The 24679-nt window shown below is 41.1% G+C and overlaps 1 protein-coding gene across 1 annotated transcript in view; it reads left to right on the top strand.

Moving 5' to 3' along the window:
• MAN1A2 (mannosidase alpha class 1A member 2) overlaps positions 1–4642 on the top strand; it is a 140399-nt gene extending 135757 nt beyond the window's left edge. The window contains exon 13 of the mRNA XM_084501186.1: positions 1800–4642. Coding sequence (XP_084357312.1) covers positions 1800–1932 — 133 coding nt within the window. The 3' untranslated portion in view covers positions 1933–4642. The remainder of the gene's footprint in view (positions 1–1799) is intronic.
• Positions 4643–24679: the final 20037 nt, after the last annotated feature.

Raw genomic sequence — 24679 nt, 5'->3', positions numbered from 1 at the left:
ATATGTAGTTGTACAAACCTGTCAGTTGTGAAGACTCATTAAGGTGTCCTTTCTATCATTACAACCCAGTGATTTAAAGAAGAAACAGTTGTAATCATTTGCCAATCTAGCAGGGTGTGCAGCTTTTGCAGAATGAAACAGGTTTTTTTTTCCTCTTTTTTTTTTTTTTCAGACTTTACAGTATTTAGCAGGTTTTAGCTGCAACTTCTGTCTATCAAGATTGATTTGGGGTATTAGGAGCTCAAAATACATAGGTGAGAAAACAGGTCCTGACAGTGGCAGCACTGTTGCCTACTTCAGGCACCACAACAGGTTTCACTGGTGAGAAAGGACTCCCAGGTTCATCACACGAAAGGGAAAGATTTGTCCATTCTGTCCTTCAGCTGACTCCTTACCAGACTTCTCTAAATTGTCACAATATTTTGTTTCCCTGTATTATCATTGTAAAAAGAAAATCAGCCACTGATACGTACTCTGACATCTTTATTAAGTTTATTTCAGTCACTCTTTTGAGTTCATTTTCTGGAGCCTAAAAGCTATACTCTGAAAGGAAGAAGCAGAAGTTTCAAACAGGTCCAGTCAGAGGCACAGTACTCCCCCAGGAAGTGGTCCATCTGCCTATGTGATCCATCTGCCTATAAGAAGCCAAATTAGAAAATGAAATCTGCTCCTAAGGGACTTCTGCGGTGACAGAACTGATGTTCTGTATCACTAGAATTCTGTTTAGATCTTAAATAATCACAAGTAGATCTCAAAATACACTCTTGTGTCGCTCAGTAACTGGATGTGCTATAGCTCAAGCAGTGACACATGAGTATAGACAGTGGAAATTGCCAGCATCTGATTCAGAAAGTGAAGTAAGAGCAGCCTCAGCAGAGTGAAGACAGAACAATGTGTATGCACATGCTGGATGTGACAGAACCCACTAACAGGAGTGACGCCCTTCCTTGTTCCATGCTACAAGACCTGTCATTTTCTGGATACCAGGAAATCGGGCTGAAGCAAGAGCTGAGAGGTCCTGTACATCTGTGATGTTAAGCTTGCACATGCACAGTCAGGTTTTCTGGAACAAGGAAAATACTTTTGAATTTTAGCATTTGAGTTTGGAAGCCTTGACAATATCCCTACCACTAATACCCCCACACACACTCAAAAGTGTGTATTAAGAAAAAAGAACCAAGAAATAGTCTTTTTCCACATCTGTCCAGAAACTTTAACATTATTACATGCTTAATTTTCTCTGCATTGCTTTATAATATACATTTATGAATCCTCTCTGCACAATATATTGGCCCATTTCCTCCCACCCAGAAGCTGAACCAGCTTCCAGCATGGTGATGACAAATAAGACATCTGGCATGGCTTATTGGCATCTCTTGCACTTTCTCTAAATCTTTGATTTGGTTTGAACAGAATAGTCATTTCCAAGGGGGTTTATTCCATTATGAACACTTTTTTTGCCTACTTTTCTACTGCCCTTCCTCCCAAATCCTCATGCTTGGTGTCTTGATGTTTGTAATATATAGTAAGTCTTTGAAAGGAGTCTTGAAAAATGGAAGTTACTTGGAAAAGTTAAAATGCTGTCTTTGTAACAACTTTTCATCTCAGGGCTTGAGTTGATAAAAATAACTCTTCAGATCATCGTAATGGCAAAAGTTGTGTGGATGCTATAAAAAGATTGAAAGCAAATAACTTTTTTATAGCTTTAGAGGCTGACTGGTGGGGCATGCAGCTGCTATGTTGCTATCTGTTGCTAAGCTTTAATACCCACCATTTTTCTTCTCTGTATTGATATCTAGGTATTTGTATCTGCTTTTCTCCAATGACGACCTTCTCCCGTTAGACAACTGGGTTTTTAACACAGAAGCTCATCCTCTGCCTGTTTTACATTTAGCAAACACCACACTTTCAGGAAATCCTGCTTATCGATAAAATCAGCTCTAAGAAGAGGAAGAGAGACTTTTCAGCTCTGTTTTGTTTACATGGACCACTTGAAACTTTAAGCAGGAGAGGAGAAAGACACTTGATAAATCTAGACCTCCGAGTCAAGTACAGGCGTGAGAAACAAAGCCCTTCAACATATAGATAAGCAAAACTGAAAAAAAAAAAATGTTTTATATATGACCAAAACACATCAGTGTGGTATTTGCAGGACAGAGACTTCACGTGCTTTGAACCCTCACAAGACATGGAATCTACTGTTTAATATAAATGCAACAGTGTAAGGAAGAAGAGGTTTTCCTGTTCAGCAACAGAAACTTGCTGCTGCTGTTGTTGGCTGTTGCAAGGAACAGTACACCAGTCACCTCTTCAAATCCGGGTGGGTTCCAAATACTTAGATTTTTTTTTCTTTTCTTTTTTTGTTTGTTTGATGATGGCATGAACAAAGCAACAACAAAAAAAAAGCAACATCACTGCACCAGCAGCATCAGGATTTGAATATTTTTTTTCTGTACCTGTCTGAATTTTCTAAGGATCATCAGTTTGCCCAGACTGGCAGCCATTCTCAGTGCCTCTAAACCATTAAAACTGAACTATAAAAACTATTGCTTCCTCATGTCCCTTTTCAAAACAGTGTTGAAAGCTCTGTGTTGTATGCTCACATCCAAAACATAGTAAGCATTTGGTTTGTAGTTCATTGTCAGCAACATTAGCTTAGTTCATTTGGCATGCTACAGTCACAAAGTGTTGAGCATATTGCAGGGGTAGATAGAAGCCAAAGTTTCCCTTCCTCGCAAATCCTGTCACGTGGAAAGTCTACATTCTCTTATTTGTTCTTGTTTCTTCTAGCCAAATATACAGAGATAACAACATGAGAAAAGCAGTCTCTCATGACTTACATAGCAAGGTATAGTATATGGCATTTAAAAGTGCTCCCCTTCTGCTAAACAGCAGGAGCTTGTTGCTTTATGTTTTTCCACACAGTCTGGATTTTTCCTAAAAATTAACTTCCTTCTCTGGATACTATTCACAAAACCTTATTTGCAGCTTTGAAATCCTGACTTATTTTATTTCTGCATGGGACAGAAACCTAAAACTGCCTTTGATTTAGTTTACAAAACTCCTTTTCTTCTGCTCCAGTGCAAAGCCGACATGATTGTTTTCAGAAATGACATAACATCTCTTACATATGAATGGAAAAAGAAACTATAGAGCTGTAGAGTCTCTTCTTCATTTAGTTTACAAGAAATGAGATGCTGTTACCTTCATGTTTTTTTTCTTGAGTACTCCTAGTCTGGCATAGTCCAAATACTTAGGAATTAGGCTGGACAATATCAGTTAAGTAGAGTCTGCTTCAGTCTTCGCATACAATTTTTGCTAAAAGAAATTTAGCCTTTTCAAGTATCTCTTCACTGTTGTTGTTTTTTGTTTTGTTTTGTTTTGTTTTCTGTTCCAGAATCCTTACAGCACACAAGATTTCTTTTATTCCCATTTTAGCTCTCAAATCCTTTTGCCATGGTGACTGGCATCTTTGCTGAAAAAGACCTGTGAAGTGCTTCTTCCCCTCCTAATTAGTGCACAGGTTGAATCTTTCAGAAGTCTTGATTGCATTTTCGAACTGAAGTGAGTGGAAGAACTCTCTTCAGTAAGCTACAGAAGTACAGCATTGAGTCTAAAGGCACTAAGTGCTATTTCTCCCCCTCAAAAATGCTTATATATGAAGTTTTATATATAAAAGCTTTTTCTCTATATCAAATTATAATATATCTGACTGTACTTTAAAGTAGGATTTCCCCTATAAAATTTTCCTTCACTCTTCTTTGATTCTAATTTAGACATTGTGTTTTTTCTTTGGTCGAGTGATGATTTCTATCAGATGCTTTTCTCCAGACTGTTCCTTTAGTTTAAGAGGAGGAAGACTTAAAGCTTGGAAAACATTCCAATCTCAACATTTTTGCCTTAATACCAATTGTTGAGTTAATGTAATTGGCAGCATTATTTTAAAAATAATTTCTGATAAAGCAATTGATGTACATAATACCGTTTCAAGTAATAGTTTATTTAAAATTAGAAATAATTGGAAGTAAATGGAACCTTCTTACTGGTCCGCTATTTTTTCTAGTTGAGTATTCAATGAGTTACTAAAGAGCTAGTCATTTTCCATTTTAAAGTTCAGATATGTTATGTTTTCAAATAGAGTTTTTCCCATCCCATTAGAACTGTTCGGAGTTTAAAACTGCACTGGATTGACTTGTTCTCCTAAATCTCTCTGAGTACAAAGGAGAAAGATGAAAAACAAACTACTCTGTTTAAGAAAGAAAGAAAGAAAGAAAAGGCACTTTCTCCCCTAGCCCATCCCCATAAACTTCCTGATAAACGTAGATGTAGAATGGCTGCCAGTCTGTTCAGAGAAACATCAAGGACAGAATTTTGGAGTCACAGAAATGGCAAACTTATTATCGTGTTTTTTGCTCTTCCACACCCCTCTTTTGAATTAAAGAGCAACTATTCACATTAATTACTCCATGAATCCCAATGCATTAACTCACTGCCACAGGAATGCTTGAATTGAGGACCTAAGCCATTTCATGTTATGGGATGGTATTTTTCTCAAAGCAGATGTACAGTACTGCTATTTCTTCTTTGTGTAGTCAAGCAGCAGGTACCAAATAAAGGACACTTGTTTCTCATTTTCCAGTTACCCCAATGGTTGTCAATTTCTACTCTATCACTCTAAAAGACAAACTGTTGTTTTCCTACAGAAGCTACTGATCTTCATAGTCTATCCAAAATAATGTGTTTTATGGACTAATTGCTGTGTCATTCATGAATCTCTCCATCCTGAGATTTCCTAGAGCAAGCTGAAAATTTCGAGGTAATGGGTTTTGAGCAAGGTGTGTCTAGTAACCAAGCATGGATAATGAAACTTCTGATTGAAGTGACATGTCCTCATTCAGAGTCCTTCACAAAGAAGTAGGTTCTGATCTGCAGAATGGAGTTATGTGCAATCCACAGTTCAGACTGTTTTCCCTCTGGGTACAAAAGGTACAGTAGAATATTGTCACTTTCATTCTGTTGCTGCTGTCTTACATACTTTCATGAAGAGTGTAAATTTAAGCACAATGAATTTTTAGTGCTAGTTGTTTCTGAGTCTTGCACTGTATTCTCTAACAAAACAATCCTCATTTTCTTTAGGTAGGTGTCCCATTTAGCAATTTCTGCAATACCTTCTCCTCTTACAGGATGAAATAAAGAACAGAAAATCATGTACATTATTGGCACACTGGATTTGGGCAAGAGCCTGGAAATCCCAGAATTGTCTATTTCCTGTATGCATGCAGTCAAAACAAAGATATTCAGTTCTTTTCCTAATGCAAGCCTCAAGCTTGCCTGATCTGCTAGCAGTTTTTTTTTTTCTAACACTTTACAGCCTGACAGAAGCCAAATTTCTGCACTGATCACCATGGAGCTGTGTGTGTCCTACAGTCAAGAAGTCTACATCTTAGCTTTGTCCTCTAACTAAAAAGAAAACCCTTGAATGATGTTCCGGGTGTTCCTTTTGCTGCACACCTAAATGCCTAAAAGGTGTATGCAAGATTCTAAATACCCTGGAATAAAGGGGAAAGCAGATAGTATAGTTCTGGGTGCCAGTCACACCTTTGAGGCCCCTTTAGTTCCGTACTGCAAATTTGTGAATAACTGTCTTCTATCTTCCAGTCACTGAAATATACTTACGCAGTATTTTAAAAGATTTGAATACTGAGTATCTGGAACTTTAAAAAGTGAAAGCAATTATATGTTCCCTGTAATATCATCTTGTAAGATTAAAAGTATACTTTGTTTTGATTTATTCCTAAGCAAGATTCTATTGGGCTGTCCTTTTGATCCCCTCTTTTGTCCCCAAGAGTGACATTGCAAATGTAATGTTATAATGTGACTTTTCCCTAGTTTGAATGGAGAAGTGGTTAATAGCATTAACGTTGAAAGAATCACAGAAAATTCTGTGCATCCACAGAAAATGGTGTGGCAGTTTACATCTCAGGGCTGTAGTAACAGGCTTATAGCAAATTGAGCCTGTTATGTACACTAATAAGTCTAGTCCATGTTTTTAAGAGGACAAGTTAGAAACAGGCTTCTTGTTACCAGAGAAAAATGTAAGCAAGCTCTTGATCCATGCTGTAGTTCAAAGATCTGTTTACCCTGGTGAGACTTCCCTCTCTCGCTGCTTGAATTTTGAGAAACAGTCTTCTGACTAAAGAGTTTGAGTTGCCATACAAAGAGGAAACCCAAGCTCTTTTGCTAGTTATGTGCGTACAGCTGTAGCAGAGATGACAAGCACGAGCTGCTTTGGATATTAGTGCATTCTAACAAACTGCTCTGTAATTGCCCAGAAAAGTTGGGAACCACGGAAGGAGACAGCTGACTTGTTACAGTGAATTGTTGCCTTTAATCCTAATCGCTTGGTGGAAGTTGGATTTGCATTCTGCCTTTATTCTTGCTTTATCTGAAACTGACAGAGTATTTTTCCTCCAAAATAATAAAAGGGCAAGAGTCTATCTTCTGATGTGGAAACTTTCTGACTGCCTCTGACCTGGAATCCTGCATATGTACTTTTTACAGATTAAAAATAATATTGTATATAAAAAAAAAAAAAAAAGATTGAATAAAGAATGTCTTTAAGTGAAGAATGTGTTTTTTTGTGTCCTTTGCCTCCAGTAGCAACCTCCTATAGGTGACTGTGAATCTGATCCTATTTCACAAGCTTGTTTAGAGCTGCAGCTTTTCATTCCCCTGCACCTCTATTAGGGACTTAGGTCCATGTCACCATAAACACATATCAAGAGCCACTTTTGCAAAATTAAGCATATGTACCCCTTGCTTCCTTTTAACAGGTCATTGTAGTGCTCAAATTTTTCTCAAGATGTAAACTACATGTACAGCAGCTTAAGTCTGCTTCAGTGTGCCATTTTGAAAGCCACCAAATCTCAGAAAATTTTCAGCTTTCTACCATTTTGGTACATTTGGGTCAAAGTTCAAAATTATTTGTGATGAGGGCAAAGTGCACAGGTAGATACGCAATGTTTGTAAATAACAGTAATTTTATTAAGGCACCAGGCTGAAAACCTAGTTTTTCATGATACCAAATAGCCAGTGTATTAATTCTGGCCATTTGTTCCTTCCTCTGTTGAAAGGAAGAAGGTCTTAATTGTATGAATGTAGTTCCTGGGGAAATGGGCATGAAGGAAATCTGCTCCAAGTGAGACTTTTCCCTCTGCACCTTTCAATTTACTGCAACTGCTGCTGTAGCTCTCTATTTTGCAGTACAGCAAGTGAATAACCAAATTTGCCTTCTGATTCCCATTAACTGTAGATGATTCTTAATGTCTGACATCACCCATATTGCTTATGTGCAGTATCTCATTTTTGTGGCATGCCATGACTACCATCCTGTGCATCCTGTTTCACTGCTCTATATCCAGTGCTCTGTCTTCACAGCGTGCTTCTGCCTCAGGATGCATTGAACTCCTTCACTGCTAATTCATAAGAGAAAATTTCTTCCAAAGTATCATAATTCACTGCAATACATGGAACCTGATACACGCCTGCTTCTCCTGGTACATGTATGTCATCCATCTTGAAATCCAGCTCTGCATTCGTTTGTTGCTCCCTAGCTTGCCATATGAGCACAGCATGTTCACGATGCATCCAGTTGCCTACCACAGTGCCACTACCAACACAGTTTCTTTTTCAGCTATTGATCCTTCTCTGCTGTGCCCAGCCCTGAAGTCACTTTACTGAAAGTAGCTTCTTGCATCAAAGCATGTCTGCTACATCTGTCCATGTCACAAGGTCTGAGCCAATGAGCCCTAACTTTGCCTCCTGCTCTAGTAGTAACAAGCTCTCTATCCTTGTCTATATCGTTTTTGCAAATACTGAAGCCTTTATTACTGTGCTCTTGGTTCTTCAAGCAGGACCATGCCATTTGTGGTTGCATTGCATTTCCTCTGCTTCTTCGATAGCAGTGTCCCACCCCTCTGCTTCTACCTCTTCTGAAATACAGTCTGCACCTCCTATATCCTCAAAGCCAACTTACCTCCTTCATTTCTTCTTTGGCTTGCTGCCTGCATGTCACCCTCCCCCCACTCCTTGTAGCCTGTCATTGTGTGTGCTCCTTACTGGAGACCATGTGTCTTGCCTTTCCTTTGCATATTAATTACTTGTATTCAGAAATCCTGAAATTAATCTGTAAGGGGTTATTTTTAGCCTTCATCTTGTAGCTCTGGGAGTTGGCTTCTCTCAATGCAAAGCCATAGACATGCTGTGTGCCCTGGAAAGGCAAGCTACTCTATTTGTGCCAGTTCATACGTGGGAAGTGTGATGGTGGCAGTGTTTGATTGAAGGTTCTTGGTGGTTTGCTTTTGTTTTATTAAATTGAAGAGCAAGAATCTTTCTGATGAAAATGTTTCAGGCTGAGCAAACTTCCATGTAAAAGGGTTTGCGGAGAACATTTACTAATATAGCCAAACTCCTTGCAGGCAAAAATTCAGGGAAGAAATTGGAAAGGAAGAAAAAGCACTGTGTGTCCATGTGTAACAACAATTTCACTGTTTTCTTTCTTATATGGTTTACTTTGTACAAGTAGTCATAGACAACAGATATATCTGTTACGAAATAAAACAGAAAGGATGAGCTGCTGCAAAACTAAGAAAATAGTATGATGAGTTGAAATTAGGATCACATAAAGATCCATGTGTATTGTATTATAGCTGCGAAAGGAAGAATGTCCCTGGGTTGTTTCTTCCAAAAGCTATTGCTGCCTATGTCTGCATACCCTTCTCTTCATCAATCCCCGTTGAAGCTTTGGCAAACAAGAAGCCCCTAAGAATATGTGTGAGATAGATATAGCAGTATGCTACATCGTGTGCAACAGAGGACTGCGTGCAGATTCAGGGGGTGAGATGTAGGGAGATTTCTCGTGGATTTGCTCACAAGGACAGATAGACCAATCCATGGCTGATTTGTGGATCATCCTTAGGGCTGCTGTCAATCCCTGTGCAGAAATTCTAGTTTAACTACATGTGAGTATACTCAAGTGTAATTGATGATGCAGAATTATTTGGGATATCAAAGACAAAAGTTTTCCAGTTAAGCAGGTACAACTTTTTATGAGATAAATCATTCTCCAGGGGAAGGATGTATGGTATATCTCATATAGCTGATCTTCAGTAATTTATGCAATACTGCATCTTGATTAATTTGTCTATGACATTGAACAAAAGACTTGCACAGTGAAAAAGGAACTGGTTAAAGTAGACATAATGAAGTATAAAATGGAGAAGGAAACCTCTAGGGATATTAATGAATGTCACTAAATCGTGGTCTTAGGATAAATCTTGTGTAAAGGCAAGAAGTTGTTTTCTTGCAGCAGCAGAAATCTAGGAATGATTACCAATAAAGAGAATGTAGAATCAGATAAACTCAAGGCCTGGAAAAGCAGAAGACAGAAGAAATTCAAAAAGCCAAATGCAAACTCAGACCTCCAGGAACTAGAAATAAAACTTATCACTACATTCTAGGATGTCAGTCTGAAATCATGAACAGTGAGAAAAACTGGAACATACAGTCAGCCCTAATGACTGAGATCACCAATGCAAGATGAAAGAAAAGCAAGTGAAAATAAAAGAATGGTTGTGCTGGGTCAAAACTAAGGTCTGTCTAACCTAGCATCTTGTTTCAACATTGACCAATAGCAGATTCCTAGGGAAGAGTAGGGGGAAATATATATATATATATATATATGCGTATATATATATATATATATATACGTATGTATTGATACCTCACAAATGCACCCTAAAGTGATCTGCTGCCGTCTGAGCTACAGGTGGTGTCTTGGTATTTGATAGCTCTTGACATACTGGGGGTGGTGGTTGTTCATAGTAATTAGTCCAGTCCCTTATTGAATCCAAACCTTTAGTGTGCAGAACAAGCTCTGCCAAAGAGCCTCATGTGTGCAAATTTAGTATGCATCGAAAGGGTGTTTCTGATGAAACTGAAAAAGTATTAGTGTACAAAGCCTGATCAATACATCTGAGATATAGTGTATGGTTCTGACTGCCCATAGTTAGGAGAGGCTGTCTCAATGGAACAGATACAAGACACGAATATTTAGGATTACCAGGGAATGGAGAGCTTGTGTGAACAGAGGTAAGAAGAGTTTAGGCTGGCAAAATGGAAGAGTGACAGAGGGGCTAATTGCTGTTCATGACACATTAAGAGATTGATTGCCGTAGGAGAGGAAACAAAAATGATACATCCAGTACTTGAATAAACTTCAGCTAGAAATTTGAAAGGGGTTTCTGACTATGACATGCTAGAATTAGAAAATGTAATCTGCTGAAGAAAATTATAATATAGTGTAGTTGCCTGCAATTTCAGGGACCTCAGTCAAGGATATAGGAGTCCCCTACCTGTCCTACTTTCCAGAGCTCCTTTGGGAGCTCTGTATCTAGGGCTCAATTTACAAAAGCCCTTTACTTTGTGTTGTCATTTGTTTCCAATGCAGTGCAAGTGTAAAATGCCATTGAATCAGAAAAAGAGCCTCTTTTCAACATAGATAGGATTAATTTGTTCATATTTTCTTCTCTGAGTAATGATGAACAGAAAAACACCAAAATACTTGCTATTAAGCTTTCTAACATGGCTTTCTGTTAAGCTCTCACCACTAACTTAGCTATAACTGAATCAGAAACAGTTTGCAATGTGTTGTAACACAGTACTATCAACATAGGACACCAATCTCTTTTATGTAAAGATTTGTTATTGAACAAGAACCAAGGAATATGATACTAAAATAGAAAAGAGTGGCACAGTAAGAGTAATGTACTTTTCCACAAACAGAGTTCTTTGTGCAGTGATTTTTGCAGAGCAAAATAGGTTATCATCCATACCCAAAGAGATATACTCTCCAAGATACTTCCTGTTGCAGGCACTTATGTTCTTTTTTTGCCCCTATTTGTACCTGTAGATTATTGTTACAAGCTCATCCTGTCCTGATATTTAAAGTCCCTTCCAGCTCAAGCCATTCTGTAATTCTATGAATCTGTTAATACTTGCATTAATATTGGGCTTCATATATTGGGCTTATCTTTTGGCTTTGTTCATCCAAATCTACTGTGCCTAGTAGTCAGCAGCCTGCATCAACAACCTTGCACTGCACTATTTGTGATGAAAATGCAGACTTTGTAAATACAGAAACTCAGCAGTCAGAATATTGGGCTTCACAGAGCAAGTGAGGGGAAACACTTGCTAAAGATACCATCTAGTGGCAGCATGAGGCAGAGACTAATAGTGCCCACAGATTGAGATTCTGTAAAGCAAATGTCAATCCTATCAAGCAGCAGATCATAAACTCCTTTCTTTCCAAGCAAAGGATGCTACCAAGGAGTACTGGGTATCAGATCTCACTCTGCCCAGTGGGTCCTAGTTCAGGCAGTGCTGGGACACAAGGGAAACCACAAGTTAATTTTGCACTCAACCCATCCAGCAGTCGGTCTGCGACATTGCTTGTACAAAATACCCTGTGTAAGGACAAAGAGATCAAAATCCGGGCCTGGTCCTTATACAGGGATGTCATCCAGATATGCCTGCTGGTCGTTTTTTGCCAGCCTGTCCACCACAGCAAGTAGTGACCTCCTCTTCCAGCAGCCCAGGCTCTTACATGAAGATGCGAAAGAGAAGGAGCACAATACATCTCCTGCTTCCTGCTGTTCTCACAGCCCATATCCAAGCACAGGGGCACTGACAGTAGGCCAGAAGAAAGAGATCCTCCATGGTGTTTATGTCCTCCAGTGGGCCCTGGTCAATTTGCCTTGTATTACAGTGCTTCTTTCAAGAGTTCATGAAGGTCCCTCAGTGACATTTTCTTATTTTCCTTCCCTCTTGTATAGCAATATCATGGGCAGAGAGTAAATGAGATCATTGCAAAAGTAACTACTTTCTGTCTGTAATTATGTAACTAGTAAATTAAGAGGGCTGAGTGCAAGTCCCTAGAAGCAACAAAACTTGAACAATTTAAAAAAAAAAGGCTGCCTCAACCATTCTTCACAGGCAGAACCTACCATACCATGCTCAGAGTGGAACAGCTTTTACATGTTCATTGCTCCTTGTGTCCGACCAGGAAGATCACATTGCTCCAGCAGTATCTGTGTGCCGGGGTTAATTTCGAGACCCTTATAGACAAGAGACATAAATTGCAAGATGGACCAAGAGAAATGTGCCACGAGTGGCTGTCTAGAACATAGCAGTGGGTACACACTGTTTAATATGTCTTCAGCATTTAGAAGTGTGCACAAAGGCCAACTGCATGTAAAAAAATGTGCTTTCATCTTAATTAATGATATTAATATTAATTAATATGCAATACCTTAAGTTGCCTGTAGATGCCTAGTGGGATTTTCAGAAATGTGTATATCTAGCTCCTGCTGAAATCACAACATTGAAAAAGTGGAGGCACAGGAATATTTGAAAAAGAAAAAGCATGCAATGAGAAATTGAAGATGCTTCATTCACTTATTTTGTTAATGGGAAAGGGATGAGTTAATTACAAAGTCTGTAAGTACTTTCTCTGAGGGGGAATTCAGAGTTCTTGGAGTCTTTTTATTCTAGTACAGAAAGCATAACAAAAATCAAAATTCACAAGCTGCAACATGTAAACTTCAGACTGAAAAAATATTTATATAAAACATAATGTTTCTCTATAAAAATAAATAAATACATTTTTAGCAGTGAGAAGGATCAATCACCAAGCCAAGTGATATGTTCTTCTCCCCTTGACACCTACAGATGAAATCTGTTTGCTTTTCCGGTTTATACATTTCAATCAAACCCAAGTTATTAGAATCACTGGATATAAGGGAGTGAAATTCTGTGGACTACATTATGCAGGCAATAAGAATAGGTCGTGTAATTGTCCCTTTTGGCCTACTGTAATATTTTTTAAAAGACTTGGATGGCTTTCTGAAGAGTATCACTTGGTAATTAATCTGAGGTGAAAGTGCTACAGCATCTCTTTGAAAGCAAGAGCTCCAAACTAGGCTGAGCCTTACTGAAGGAGAAAAAGTCCTTGGGAACGGATATGGGTGAATCGCTGGGTTTGGAGTGTAACAGCTGGTTAACGATCTACACAAAGTCTCCTGGGTTTTGACACCTTAAAATTCTTTAATCATGTTGTTATTTACAAAACCTAAGAAATGACGGCTCACAGAGGTGGATGTCTTCTCAGTATTAGATGGTAAAGACTCTTTTGAAATTTAAAGACTTGTGAAGAATGCTTCTTTACATCTTTTTGGAAAGCTTTAATTGAAGTTGCAACATGATGTGCTTGATGGATTCAAACAAATAATGTAGTTACAGAGGACATTTCAGAGAAAGACCATGCAGTTATTCCAGACCAGACCATCGAGCACTGCTTGCACAGCTTCTTGCATACAGCTTTCTTATTGGTGTAAGACCAACAGATACCAGTAGTAGTTCTCTGGAGTTGTCATGTCTTCTGAGAAGAAAAGCCTAACCCCACAATGTCCTCAGTTCAAACAGATCTTTTAAATCAGCATCTTACTGTCAGGAACTTCTTGATATTTCAGATGATAGCAAGCCTCGTATCTGCCTAATTTACACTCACAAAATTGGCACATGTTATGTGACCAAGCTGGAGATTTAATATATCTTTTTTATTTTTGGTCACTGTTTTTTTTTCCTTTAGATTGGTCTTGACTGCTTGTAGTCAGTGCTTGCTGCTAACATTGGAGAGGTGTATCTTATTCAAGAAATATAAGAATTTTAGTTATGTGAATGAAGACTGTCTTTCTAGATATGACAAACATCGGTATGAGAAAGAATTCCATGGCACTGCCATGTATACAAATTTCAGTTACACAGTGTTTTTTGAATGAGAAGAAACAGAGAACTTTAAAGATGGAGGAGAGTGACTGCATGTGGCTACAGGGGTCATGACAAGAGCTGGTGAAATAAGGATGTCTTTAGAAATATATTCTATTACTCTCCAAATTACCATTACAGTGGCTATAGTCCATTATAACTAGATGTATAGATCTGACAGATTTTTCAGTTTTAAGAGGCTATTTTTATTCTGGTTTTCTACATAACAAAGGCCATACATAGTATTTCATGTGATTCTGCACCAAGCCTATGGGTTGAGCCAAAATATTTTTTTAAATGCAGTTTTGATTTAAAGATTGTAATCAGGAAGTAAACATTTATTTTGTGATTTTATCATTTAACCTGTATTAATACATTTATTGTCCTATTGTGTAAAATGACAACTTGTAAATCAAATTTCATCATCATAAATCAAAACATTTATCATTGTTTAAAATCTGCAATACCCTCACAGTGCCAATGTTACGCTTGTTTGACAATATGGATTCTTCATAAAAACATGCTCCAAATGTCCTCCCTTGGTTGTATCCTTTATTAACAACAGCATGATATTCCTTTGGACCAATGCCAGGCACGTATTTCCAATTTCCAGTATTGATATATCTTATACTGTTTATATTCCTCTGGAACAGCATCAGTATACCTACATTTATTAAAAATGTACATTAATAGCTCAGAGTTCCTGGTCCATTTTAGCAACCAAAAATCTGTTCCTCTCTAGAGACAAAATATTTAATAATAAAAAGTGATCTTTAAACTCAGTTTTTGTACCTGTTGGAACCAGAAATAATACATTTTTCTGTAGCACTTAAGGATCACACACATATCTTAGCCACTTCCCCCTTTTCTGCATGCTTAAAGGGTAAATAAACACCTCTCCAGCAAATCAACCTTAACATTTTTTTTCTTTCCCAGTATGTATGTATACATATATATGTAAAGTCCTTCTTACCAATTGTGATCCTACTGAAATTGGAGTTTCATTGATAACTAATGGTTTGCTTTACTGATTGCCAAAATAAATAAGTAAATAAATAAATAAATAAATAAATAAAATTGGATAATAATGCCAGTCAGCAAACTTGGAAAATAACGCTCTTACTGATTAGGTACATTTTGTAGCCACTTTGCTGAACTGATGTGCATGAGAGTATATAAACAAGTTTCTGCAATGTAGACTAAAGTGTAAACTTGCAGCAAATCAGCAGCTGTAAGTAACTGTGCCTACGTCCTGGAAAAGTACACCCTGAAATACCTTGATTGGCTTGTGTTTATTGTTAAGTAAGAATGAACACACACTAGTGATTGCAGAGTAACATGGTAACTTGTTCAGGTATTCATTCTCTAAGAGTTTCATACATTCACCAAATCACAGGATCACAGAATGGCTGACTTTGGAAAAGACCTCTGGACATTATCTGGTCCAACTCCCCTGCTCAGTGAGGGCCACCTAAAGCAGGTGGTGCAGATGATTCTGCTGATAACAACTTTTTTTGCAAATGCTTTGTGATTTGTGGCAAACAGCTGAACATACAGATGCAAACTTAAGGTAGCTTGTGGAGAATGATTCTTTGGGTCCATCTTTCCTCCCTACTTTCTACAGGATTTTTATTCACCTCTGTCTTCCATACTCTCCCGCAGTCTTTAATTTGGCTGCTTGTAATTCCCATGACACAACTTTCTGCTCTGCCCATTTCTCACAGGAATGGAGCATTGTTAAACTGACAATGAAGGAAAGAAGCTGATGCTATTTCAGGAGTAGTGGAAGATTTCCAACTGTTGTTAATTTTTTTATTATTTTTTTTTACACTGAAAGTGAAAGTATTCACATATTAAAATCTACCAGTACTGACTTTAAAACTCAAAACCCAGTCAGCTATATTCTCTCTCCTCCACTCCTTCTCCCCCAAATGCTGGCATATCTCTCAGTGGGATACCATGTTGTACTTCATGCTGGGCTTTGTAGGCCACACACATTTACTGCAGGAACACAATTGCAGTCCTAGGCCACAGATCGCTTTGATCAAGAGCCTGACTGCTGGAGGGTGTCACAGCTGGTGGTGTCACAAACACCAGCAAGGGTAACCCATACCACAGGGTCCTGTTTGGTAGCTGGTTTACAAGTCTGGGAGAAGGACACCCAAGACGGCCAAGTGCCATGACTTGCAGGGTGCCACCACCCCTGTTGGGGTTGTTAGCCCCAGGGCTAACAATGCCATGTTAGCCCTGGGGCTATCAGCCTCTGCCCAGCAAGTCCTCAGCAAGGCTGTTCCCCAGATATCCACAGCCCTGCCCAGCCTGGCCATAGGCCCCAGTGAGCAGGCCCACCACAGCCTGGTCACAGAGTGTCCCAGGGGAAGTGCCTGGTGCCTGGGGCTGAGCCTCCTGTTGGCTGCCCAGCTCCTGGCACCACAGAGGGACAGTCCTGGCCTGGGGGAGCCCCTGCTGGTATCAGCCCAGGGAGCTAACAGCCCTCCTGGACTATGACAATAAGAAACCGAAAGACAGAAATTGAGGCTTAAAAATCCCTACCTCATGACAAAAATATGACTGAAAAACTTTAAGTTCCCTTCCAACCCAAACTATTCTATGGTTCATGATTTTTTCAGTTTCACCCTCACCCTGAGATCTTTACTGAGAACAGATGAGGCATTAACCCCCATGCAGGCAGCTGCTAATAGCACTAAGCCCCCACAGCCCTTTTGGATTCCAGCTTTCCAGGGTACTGTTGCCTGCAGCAGGGTTGGCTGCCCCTGCCTTCCCATCACGTAGGATTATAGAATCACAAGTTGGAAGGGACCCACAAGGATCATCAAATCCACCACCTGGCTCCACACAGGACTACCTAAAAGTCAAACCATATTTTTAAGAACATTGTACAAATCTTTCTTGAATTCAAGCAGGCTTAATGCTGTGACCAATTCCCTGAGGAGCCCATTCCAGTACCCAGCCACCCTCTCAGAGCCTTTTCCTAATATCCAAACTGAAGCTCCCTTGACACAGCTTCATGCCATTCCCTTGGGTTCCGTCGCTGGTCACCAGAGAGGAGAGGTTAGTGCCTCCCAGTCTGCTCCCCCTCATGATGAAGCTGTAGACTGCCGTGAAGTCTACCATCAGTCTCCTATTCTCTAAGCTGAACAAACCAAGCGACCTTAGCCACTCCACATACATTTTCCTCTCTAGACCTTTCATCATCTTTGTAGCCCTCCTTATGACACTCTCTAATATTTTTATGTCTTTTTTATAATGTGGTGCCCAAAACTGCACACACTGCTCGAGGTGAGGCCACACCGATGCAGAGTAGAGCGGGAAAATCACTTCACTTGACAAGCTAGCAATGCCGTGCTTGACGCACCCCAGGATACGGTAGGCTCTTTTGACTGACAGGAGACATTGTTGACTCATATTCAACTTGCTGTCAACCAAAACCCCTAGATCCCTTTCTGCAGGGCCACTCTCTAATCCCCCAGTCTGTACACATACCCAGGGTTGCCCCATCCAAGTTGCAGTTGCTCTTTTAAATCTCATGTGGTTGGTGTTTGCCCAACCCTCTAATTTGTCAAGATCTCTCTGCAAGGCCTCTCTGAGGGAGTCAACAGCTCCTCCCAATTTATTTTTTTCCACAAACATACTCAGTACATCTTTGAGTCCTGCATCCAAGTCATTTATGAAAACATAAAAGAGATCTGGCCCTAAAATAGAGCCCTGGGGAACCCCACTAGTGACTGGCCACCAGCCTAATGTAACCCCATTTACTGTAACCCTTTGAACCCACCTCAGCTACCCTTCTGGCAGGCAGCAGCAGGGACAGGCCACAGCTGTGTTGTCCAGCTGGAGAGCACAGTGGCAGAGAGAAGGGGGGCTCCTGAAGGGAGCAGCAGGAGGGGAGGATGAGGCAAAGTCTCTTCCCTTGCTGCTTCCATCATGGGTTAGCATCCACCCTCTGCCTGCCCTCTGGCCTTAGAACTTTAGCTCTTCACTAATCTGGGGCCTGTGGAGGGGACTGTCAACTAACATTTACTGCACAGTGGGTTGAGGGACAGGTTAGGAGAGCATCCCTCTTATAGTATGATGTATGGTAATTACTGCTGCTTGGCAATCTCACTCACTGATGCACGCAGGGACCATAAGAAGGTGGTGTAAGGATGGGAGGAGATGCTGTGCATGGCCATGTACCAGGAGGTTACAGAGAGGCATCTGCTCACTAGAGCAGCTCAACATCCTAATACAGCCCAGAACTACGCTTCAAAATTGAGTCAGCACAGGCTGATGGCATGGAGAAACTTGCAGCCCGGCGACATGCTGCCCTCCTGCGAAATCTGGTGGCCTGGCTGCAGCTGTGTCGTGGGAGAAGACTTTCTCAGCATGATGTACATCTTCTAAGGACTCAGTGTCACTACAGCTACACTTATCCTCTCCTGAGCCTCTGCTGTGCGTGCGCTAGAGGGCTCCCCAGGCACAGCTACTGGCAGGGGGCTCCGAGGCACAGGCCGATGCTGTGCCCTCGTCCAGAGGAATTCAATGGCCCGTTTAGATATGGGGAGAATTTGATAAAATTTGTACAGCTTTTAGCCTGAGCCGTGACCGAAATCTTGTCTACCCTATTTTTTTTTTGTCGCTGTCTCCAAAGCAGGCAGGATTTCATCCCATATCTTTAATGGAAAAACACTAACAGATACAGCTGCTAAGAAATAGAAACGAGTAGGAATTATCTTTTAATCTTTTTACCTGGTTTTCTCTCCTCATTTGTGGAACCAGACAGAATTTCATCCTGCATTAATTTAACAATTATTCTCATGCAACAAGTTTGAGGGATTTTTTTTTCCCTCTTTACAGCTTCTTGATCTGAAATATGAACCAAGAAAGTAAATGCTCAACATTTACAGAACTCATACTAAAACTAGAGTTGCTGCCCTCCAGCACCACCACTGCCGCGTGCTGTCTGGTGCTCCTTTATTTTAAAGAATGCATTTATTTCCTAAGGCTGTGTTTACAGGTGGTTTATACTTCTATGGATGTAAAAGTGTCAGAGTATGGGTACAGGCTATTTGTGATAAGTCTGACAATTAGATATGCTTGAACAAACATTAGTCTTTGTACAGTCCATAGGTTGATGTCACCCGGGAGTAAAGCTTTGTGGGGTTGCAGTGCTCCCGGCTATACAAGAAATCCAAACAACATGTGCCAGTAAGCCAAAGTCCCTGCAGGAAAAATAATGGAGAGAATACTAACGGGGAGAAATAATGGCTGAGAAGACTCCAGCCCCGCAGGTTTTGCATTGCGAATAGCAAGTGCTGTGCTATAGAAGGCCTTGAAAGAGAATGGCAGGAAACTATTTCAGGTAGTCCTGAGCACAGGCACTTGATAAGATGTAGCTCTAGAGGCTGTTACAGAAAGAAGGACCACCAGGTCAAATGTAGGGGCCTAAGGCAGTCCAAACACACCTGAACTGCCTGCCTGCTCTTCCTACTACCTGTCTGTGGGGGAAAAGTAAAAATAAAAACATTCTGATATCTGATTTTTCCCTTCCTCCTGTGCTGGTCAGATAGGTAGCAGGAATTAAGTAAGAATAGGAGAGGGTAGTATCTGAGCAATGTTCAGGAGAGCTTTATGTCTTTAATGTGAAGGTGGTTAAACACTGGAATGGGCTTCCTAGAAAGGTGGTTTATGCCCCATACCTGTCAGTGTACAAGAAATATTTGGATAATGCCCTTAATGCTTTACCTTTTGTTAGCCCTGAACTGGTCAGACAGTAGGACACTAAGATCTTTGTAGGTCCCTTCAAACTATTCTATTCCATTCTGTTCTGTTCTGTTCTGTTCTGTTCTATTCATGCTATGCTGTTCTATTCTATGCTGTTCCATTCTGTTCTGTTCTGTTCCTCCATTTCATTCTTAAAGAGAACGTTTTCCAGTGCTGTAGCATGGCAGAAACCTATCAGAGACAGCGTGTGTCAGAAATGCACCAGAGAGACTTGCTTGGGAAGAGACAGGGTAAGGGCATTCATCTAGAAAGGGTCAAAGTGAGTTTCCATGGCATCCTTCCCCACACAGAAGATGCAACAGGCAACGATCTCTATGGCAACAGAATCTCTATGGCTGTAAGGAAATCTTCAGTTGGAGGTCAAATTGGAAGCAGCATAAGTTATCCCAAACAGAAAAACATCACCAACATCCTGAAAGTAACAAAGGTTTCAGGAGGTGCTCCAATTTAATTGAACACCAGAGAATCCACATGGTGGGATGCCTTGTTTATGTTCTGAATGTGAGTAGTGCTTCAACCAGAGCTCTCATGCCAACATGCACCAGAAGGTCTAGGGAGAAAAACCCTTTATGTGTGCTGAGTGTGGGAAGTGCTTCCAATACACGACTCATCTCAAACAGTAATTTAAGCTTCACCTGAAACAGAGAGCATGATACATTTTTCCCTTGGGACTATGAGCATTGGTGTCCTGACATTAAAAAAAAAAAAAAAAAAAAGGAAATTCAAGTATAAATATTTTGGTGTGACTGAAAGAGAGGAAGGAGTGGGTGTCTGTCATAATGCAAGTATTTTGTTGATGAGGTGGGAGAGAGGTGGCAGGATAGGGAAAGATGTTGGAATAAGCTTCCTGACAGCAGGAAGGGATTTAAGGAAGGGGCGCAGTAGCAAGAAATAGGAAGTTCAGCAAAAGTGGAAATTAATGCTTAAATAATCTGACTGTTGGGAGTGCAGCCGTTAGAAAGACAAAAGAAAGAAGAGAAAAAAATCCCACTGTTTTACTGAGAAGACAAAAGCAACAAAGCAGGTACTGACAACTGGAGCCTACATTCAGGAAATGAGTCTCTAAGTGAACTGTGGAAGAAAAGTTGTCTTTTTTTCTCTCTGGCAGCAGCTGCAGATATTTTAGGAGCTTTGTTAAACCTAGGCAAAGATGTCCCAGTTTTCTGGTACGTGTTCATATACCAGCTCTTTGATGTGTTAAGTGCCTTTTCTTATTAAATAGAAGGTTTGCTTCTGTTCTTCTCCTCCCTCCTTTCCTGTTATATTTCTGTGTGCCTGGATTGTGTTTGATAATTCCCTTTTCAGTGACAGAGCAACCATGACTGTGCCCATCATCACTCTTGCTGAACATTAGAATGAAATCTCACAAGCCTGGAAAAATGATGGGTGTTGCCATTTATTAAACACCTTCCTTTTGCTTTTCTAAGCAGCATTTGATAACCACCTTCAGCAGAGTTTTATCTTGCCCATTTGGAGAGCCTTACTCAAACCCTGGAGGCAAATGAGATAACTATATATATGTAAATGTGTGGAGCTGCTCTGGAGCTTTACTAGCAGCACTGAGTACTGCAAATTTTACATACCTGGGAGCCTGCTGGAGGCCTGTGTCCTGCTCAGAGCCTTCTACCTAGGAACAGAGTGAGAACAGGCAACTTTAGGGGAATGAATTGTGGTGAATGGATGGTAACAGATGGCAAATGGCCTAGAGGGGAGTGGAAACAGAAATAGAGGGAAAGTGAGTATGGACGCAGTGGAATGTAAAGGAATGAAGTGGTGAGAAAAAAGAAAAATAAAAAGCCAGCAATGCAGGAGACTGAAGAAGAAAAGAATATGAATGGTGAGGCTGAAAGCACATTCACCAAACTGGTCCCAGAGTCCAGAGTAACAAAGCTGTGTGGGATGGATCACAGTGAAACAACCCCAGCCTTGGATTCAGCCTCCCTCTTCTCCTCTGCTCAAAGAGTGGGCAGATCCTGGACACCTGTGTTTCTGAAGCCTAGGAAGGGCAGCAGGGTGTGGGGTGCAGAGGTGGGTGGCCCTGCAGGTTTGAGTTCTGATTGTGTGGGATCAGGGGAACAAAGAGACTCAGAGAGTGGGGAGAGTTGGATACGTGAGTGCCCTGGGCAGGCAGCTGGGCTTTGGGGTTAAAGCAAATCACACTCTTATGGAGTCCTGGTTTCTCTCCATCCCTGAGCAGGTTTTTGGACAGCAAGACTCTGGGTTGCCTGGAATGGCTGTGAGGTCTAACACCCATCTTCCCACACCTGTAAAATGGTGAAAGGTGCATGAACTGAGGGGTGTGGCAGGGAACAGAGGAAGGTTGGATGGGAAAGGAGTGGAAAAATGCACCGATGGTCCAGAGGTGAACATAGTGAGAACAGAGGAGGGCACAAGGGATAACTGTACAAGCACAAGTACTGTAAGGGCAATGGAACATGCACAGAGGGGAATAAAGAAGAGGAGGCTCAGAGGGTATCTCATTGATGTCCATAAATACTTGAAGGAAAGTGCAAAGAAGATGGAGCCAGGCTCTTTCAGTGGTTCTCAGTGCCGGGACAAGAGGCAATGGGCACAAGTTAGAACATGAAAGACTTTCATCTAAACATCAGGAAACACTTCCTTACTGTGCAGGTGACAGTGCACTGTCACAGGTTGCCCAGGGTTGTGGACTCTCCCACTTTGAAGATCTTCAAAAGCTGCCTGGACATGGTGCTGGGCAACCAGCTCTGGGTGTCCCTGCTCAAGCAAGGGACATGGACCAGATGGCCTCCAGAGGTCCCTTCTAACCTTAACCCTTTTGTGATTCTATGATTATCTGACTAAGGGTAGTGGAGGGCAAAAGAACTGGATGGGAGGGGAACAGAGCTCAACAGAAGATGGAGCTCTATCTGGAGATGAACAGAGCATGAATGGAGAGGTCTGGAAATGTATTTGTTAGCATAAAGTTATGATTATTGGAATCACTAATAAGTAAGATGTTCCCTGTTTGCAAGTCACACCTGGACTAATTACTGACCTTCATGGGCAAATCATTCTTACCAAGAACTATTCTGCAACTCGGAGTCCTGGCAGGACTTGTTTTTATCAGTCTTTTAGGAAGAAATTTTAGGGAACATGAGTAAAATTAAATGGCCTAAAACTGCTCCATATTTTAGACACTGAGATTTACATATCTGAACCTGGCACAAGCAAGGCAGAAACACACTGTTTCTCTCACTTGTGTGCCTTGTGCAGTTGTTAGCGTCTGTTTGAGGGGTGGTTGGCTGCTGTTGTTGATAATGAGTAGATGTCTGATTCATGATTGATTTGATCTCATTTCAGCCAATTTTGAAGGCCTGGGCTTAAGCAAAATTGTGGAAAGGCAGACAATAGAGCTAAGCAGCAGGGGCGGATCCTTCCCTCAAGTGCCTGTGAACTAAAGACCATCCCAAACCATGTTTTATTGGTTGAATAGGACAATTGGCTAGCTTACAATTTTTTTATTTTTATTTTTTAAACCAGATTGGCCAAGTTATATCCAGACAAGGATGACTAAAAAAACATTGCTCTGCATTTGTCTGTGATGCACACAAAATTTGTGCCTCAGGTATTTCCATGCCACCAGGCTGCTGTTCATTTGGTCACTGTCAACAGCTTACTTTAAAATGCTGTACATTTAGCAGAAAAAAAAAAAAATGGGAGACTTTTGCTTGCTCCTACTTAAGTTCACTTGAGTGAACAGCTTTGATAGTGAAAGGTGCTTCAGTCACAGGTTTCTGCCTCACCTCTTTGGTGGAACAAAGATAGGAAAACAGAGTGTTTGCTTGAGTGGACCTTTTGTGTGGGTCTGCAGTTTGTGCTGAAAACTCCAGGCAGGAACGGCTGAGATATAAGTGCTTGAGTCTGTTCTGTTGGCTTTGCTACTGGACAAAGGGATGGGACAAGACCTTAGTAAATTGCTGCCATAAGATCAATCAGACCTCACTGTAGAATTAGCTTAAGTATTAAAAAATTGTTGTTGTTTACTTCATGTTGAAGAATATGGATCACATCATAGAGGTAATACAGCTCCCTGCACACAGATGTGCTGCTCATCTGCCTTGAGAAAAATAAAATATGTTAAATAATGCCTTTTATCTGTTTTTAAACAGGACACAGAATCACAGAATCACAGAATCACAGAATTTCTAGGTTGGAAGAGACCTCAAGATCATCGAGTCCAACCTCTGACCTAACGCTAACAGTCCCCACTAAACCATATCCCTAAGCTCTACATCTAAACGTCTTTTGAAGACTTCCAGGGATGGTGACTCCACCACTTCCCTGGGCAGCCTGTTCCAATGCCTCACAACCCTTTCAGTAAAGAAGTTCTTCCTAACATCTAACCCAAAACTCCCCTGGCTCAACTTAAGCCCATTCCCCCTCGCCCTGTCACCAGGCACGTGGGAGAACAGGCCAACCCCCACCTCGCTACAGCCTCCCTTGAGGTACCTATAAAGAGCGATAAGGTCGCCCCTGAGCCTCCTTTTCTCCAGGCTGAACAAGCCCAGCTCCCTCAGCCGCTCCTCGTAGGACTTGTTCTCCAGGCCCCTCACCAGCTTCGTCGCCCTTCTCTGCACCCGCTCGAGCACCTCGATGTCCTTCTTGTAGCGAGGGGCCCAAAACTGAACACAGTACTCGAGGTGCGGCCTCACCAGAGCTGAGTACAGGGGGACGATCACCTCCCTAGCCCTGCTGGTCACACTGTTCCTGATACAAGCCAGGATGCCGTTGGCCTTCTTGGCCACCTGAGCACACTGCTGGCTCATATTCAGCCGACTATCCACCATCACTCCCAGGTCCTTCTCTGCCTGGCAGCTCTCCAGCCATTCCTCTCCCAGTCTGTAGCTCTGCTTGGGGTTATTGCGCCCCAGGTGCAGGACCCGGCACTTGGCCTTGTTGAACTTCATGCAGTTGACCTCAGCCCACCGGTGCAGCCTATCCAGATCCTCCTGCAGAGCTTTCCTACCCTCAAGCAGATCGACACACGCACCTA

The sequence above is a fragment of the Aythya ferina genome (genome assembly GCF_964211825.1).
Source record: "Aythya ferina genome assembly, chromosome: 1".
Lineage (NCBI taxonomy): Eukaryota > Metazoa > Chordata > Aves > Anseriformes > Anatidae > Aythya > Aythya ferina.
This window is presented reverse-complemented; position numbering and strand designations above follow the sequence as displayed.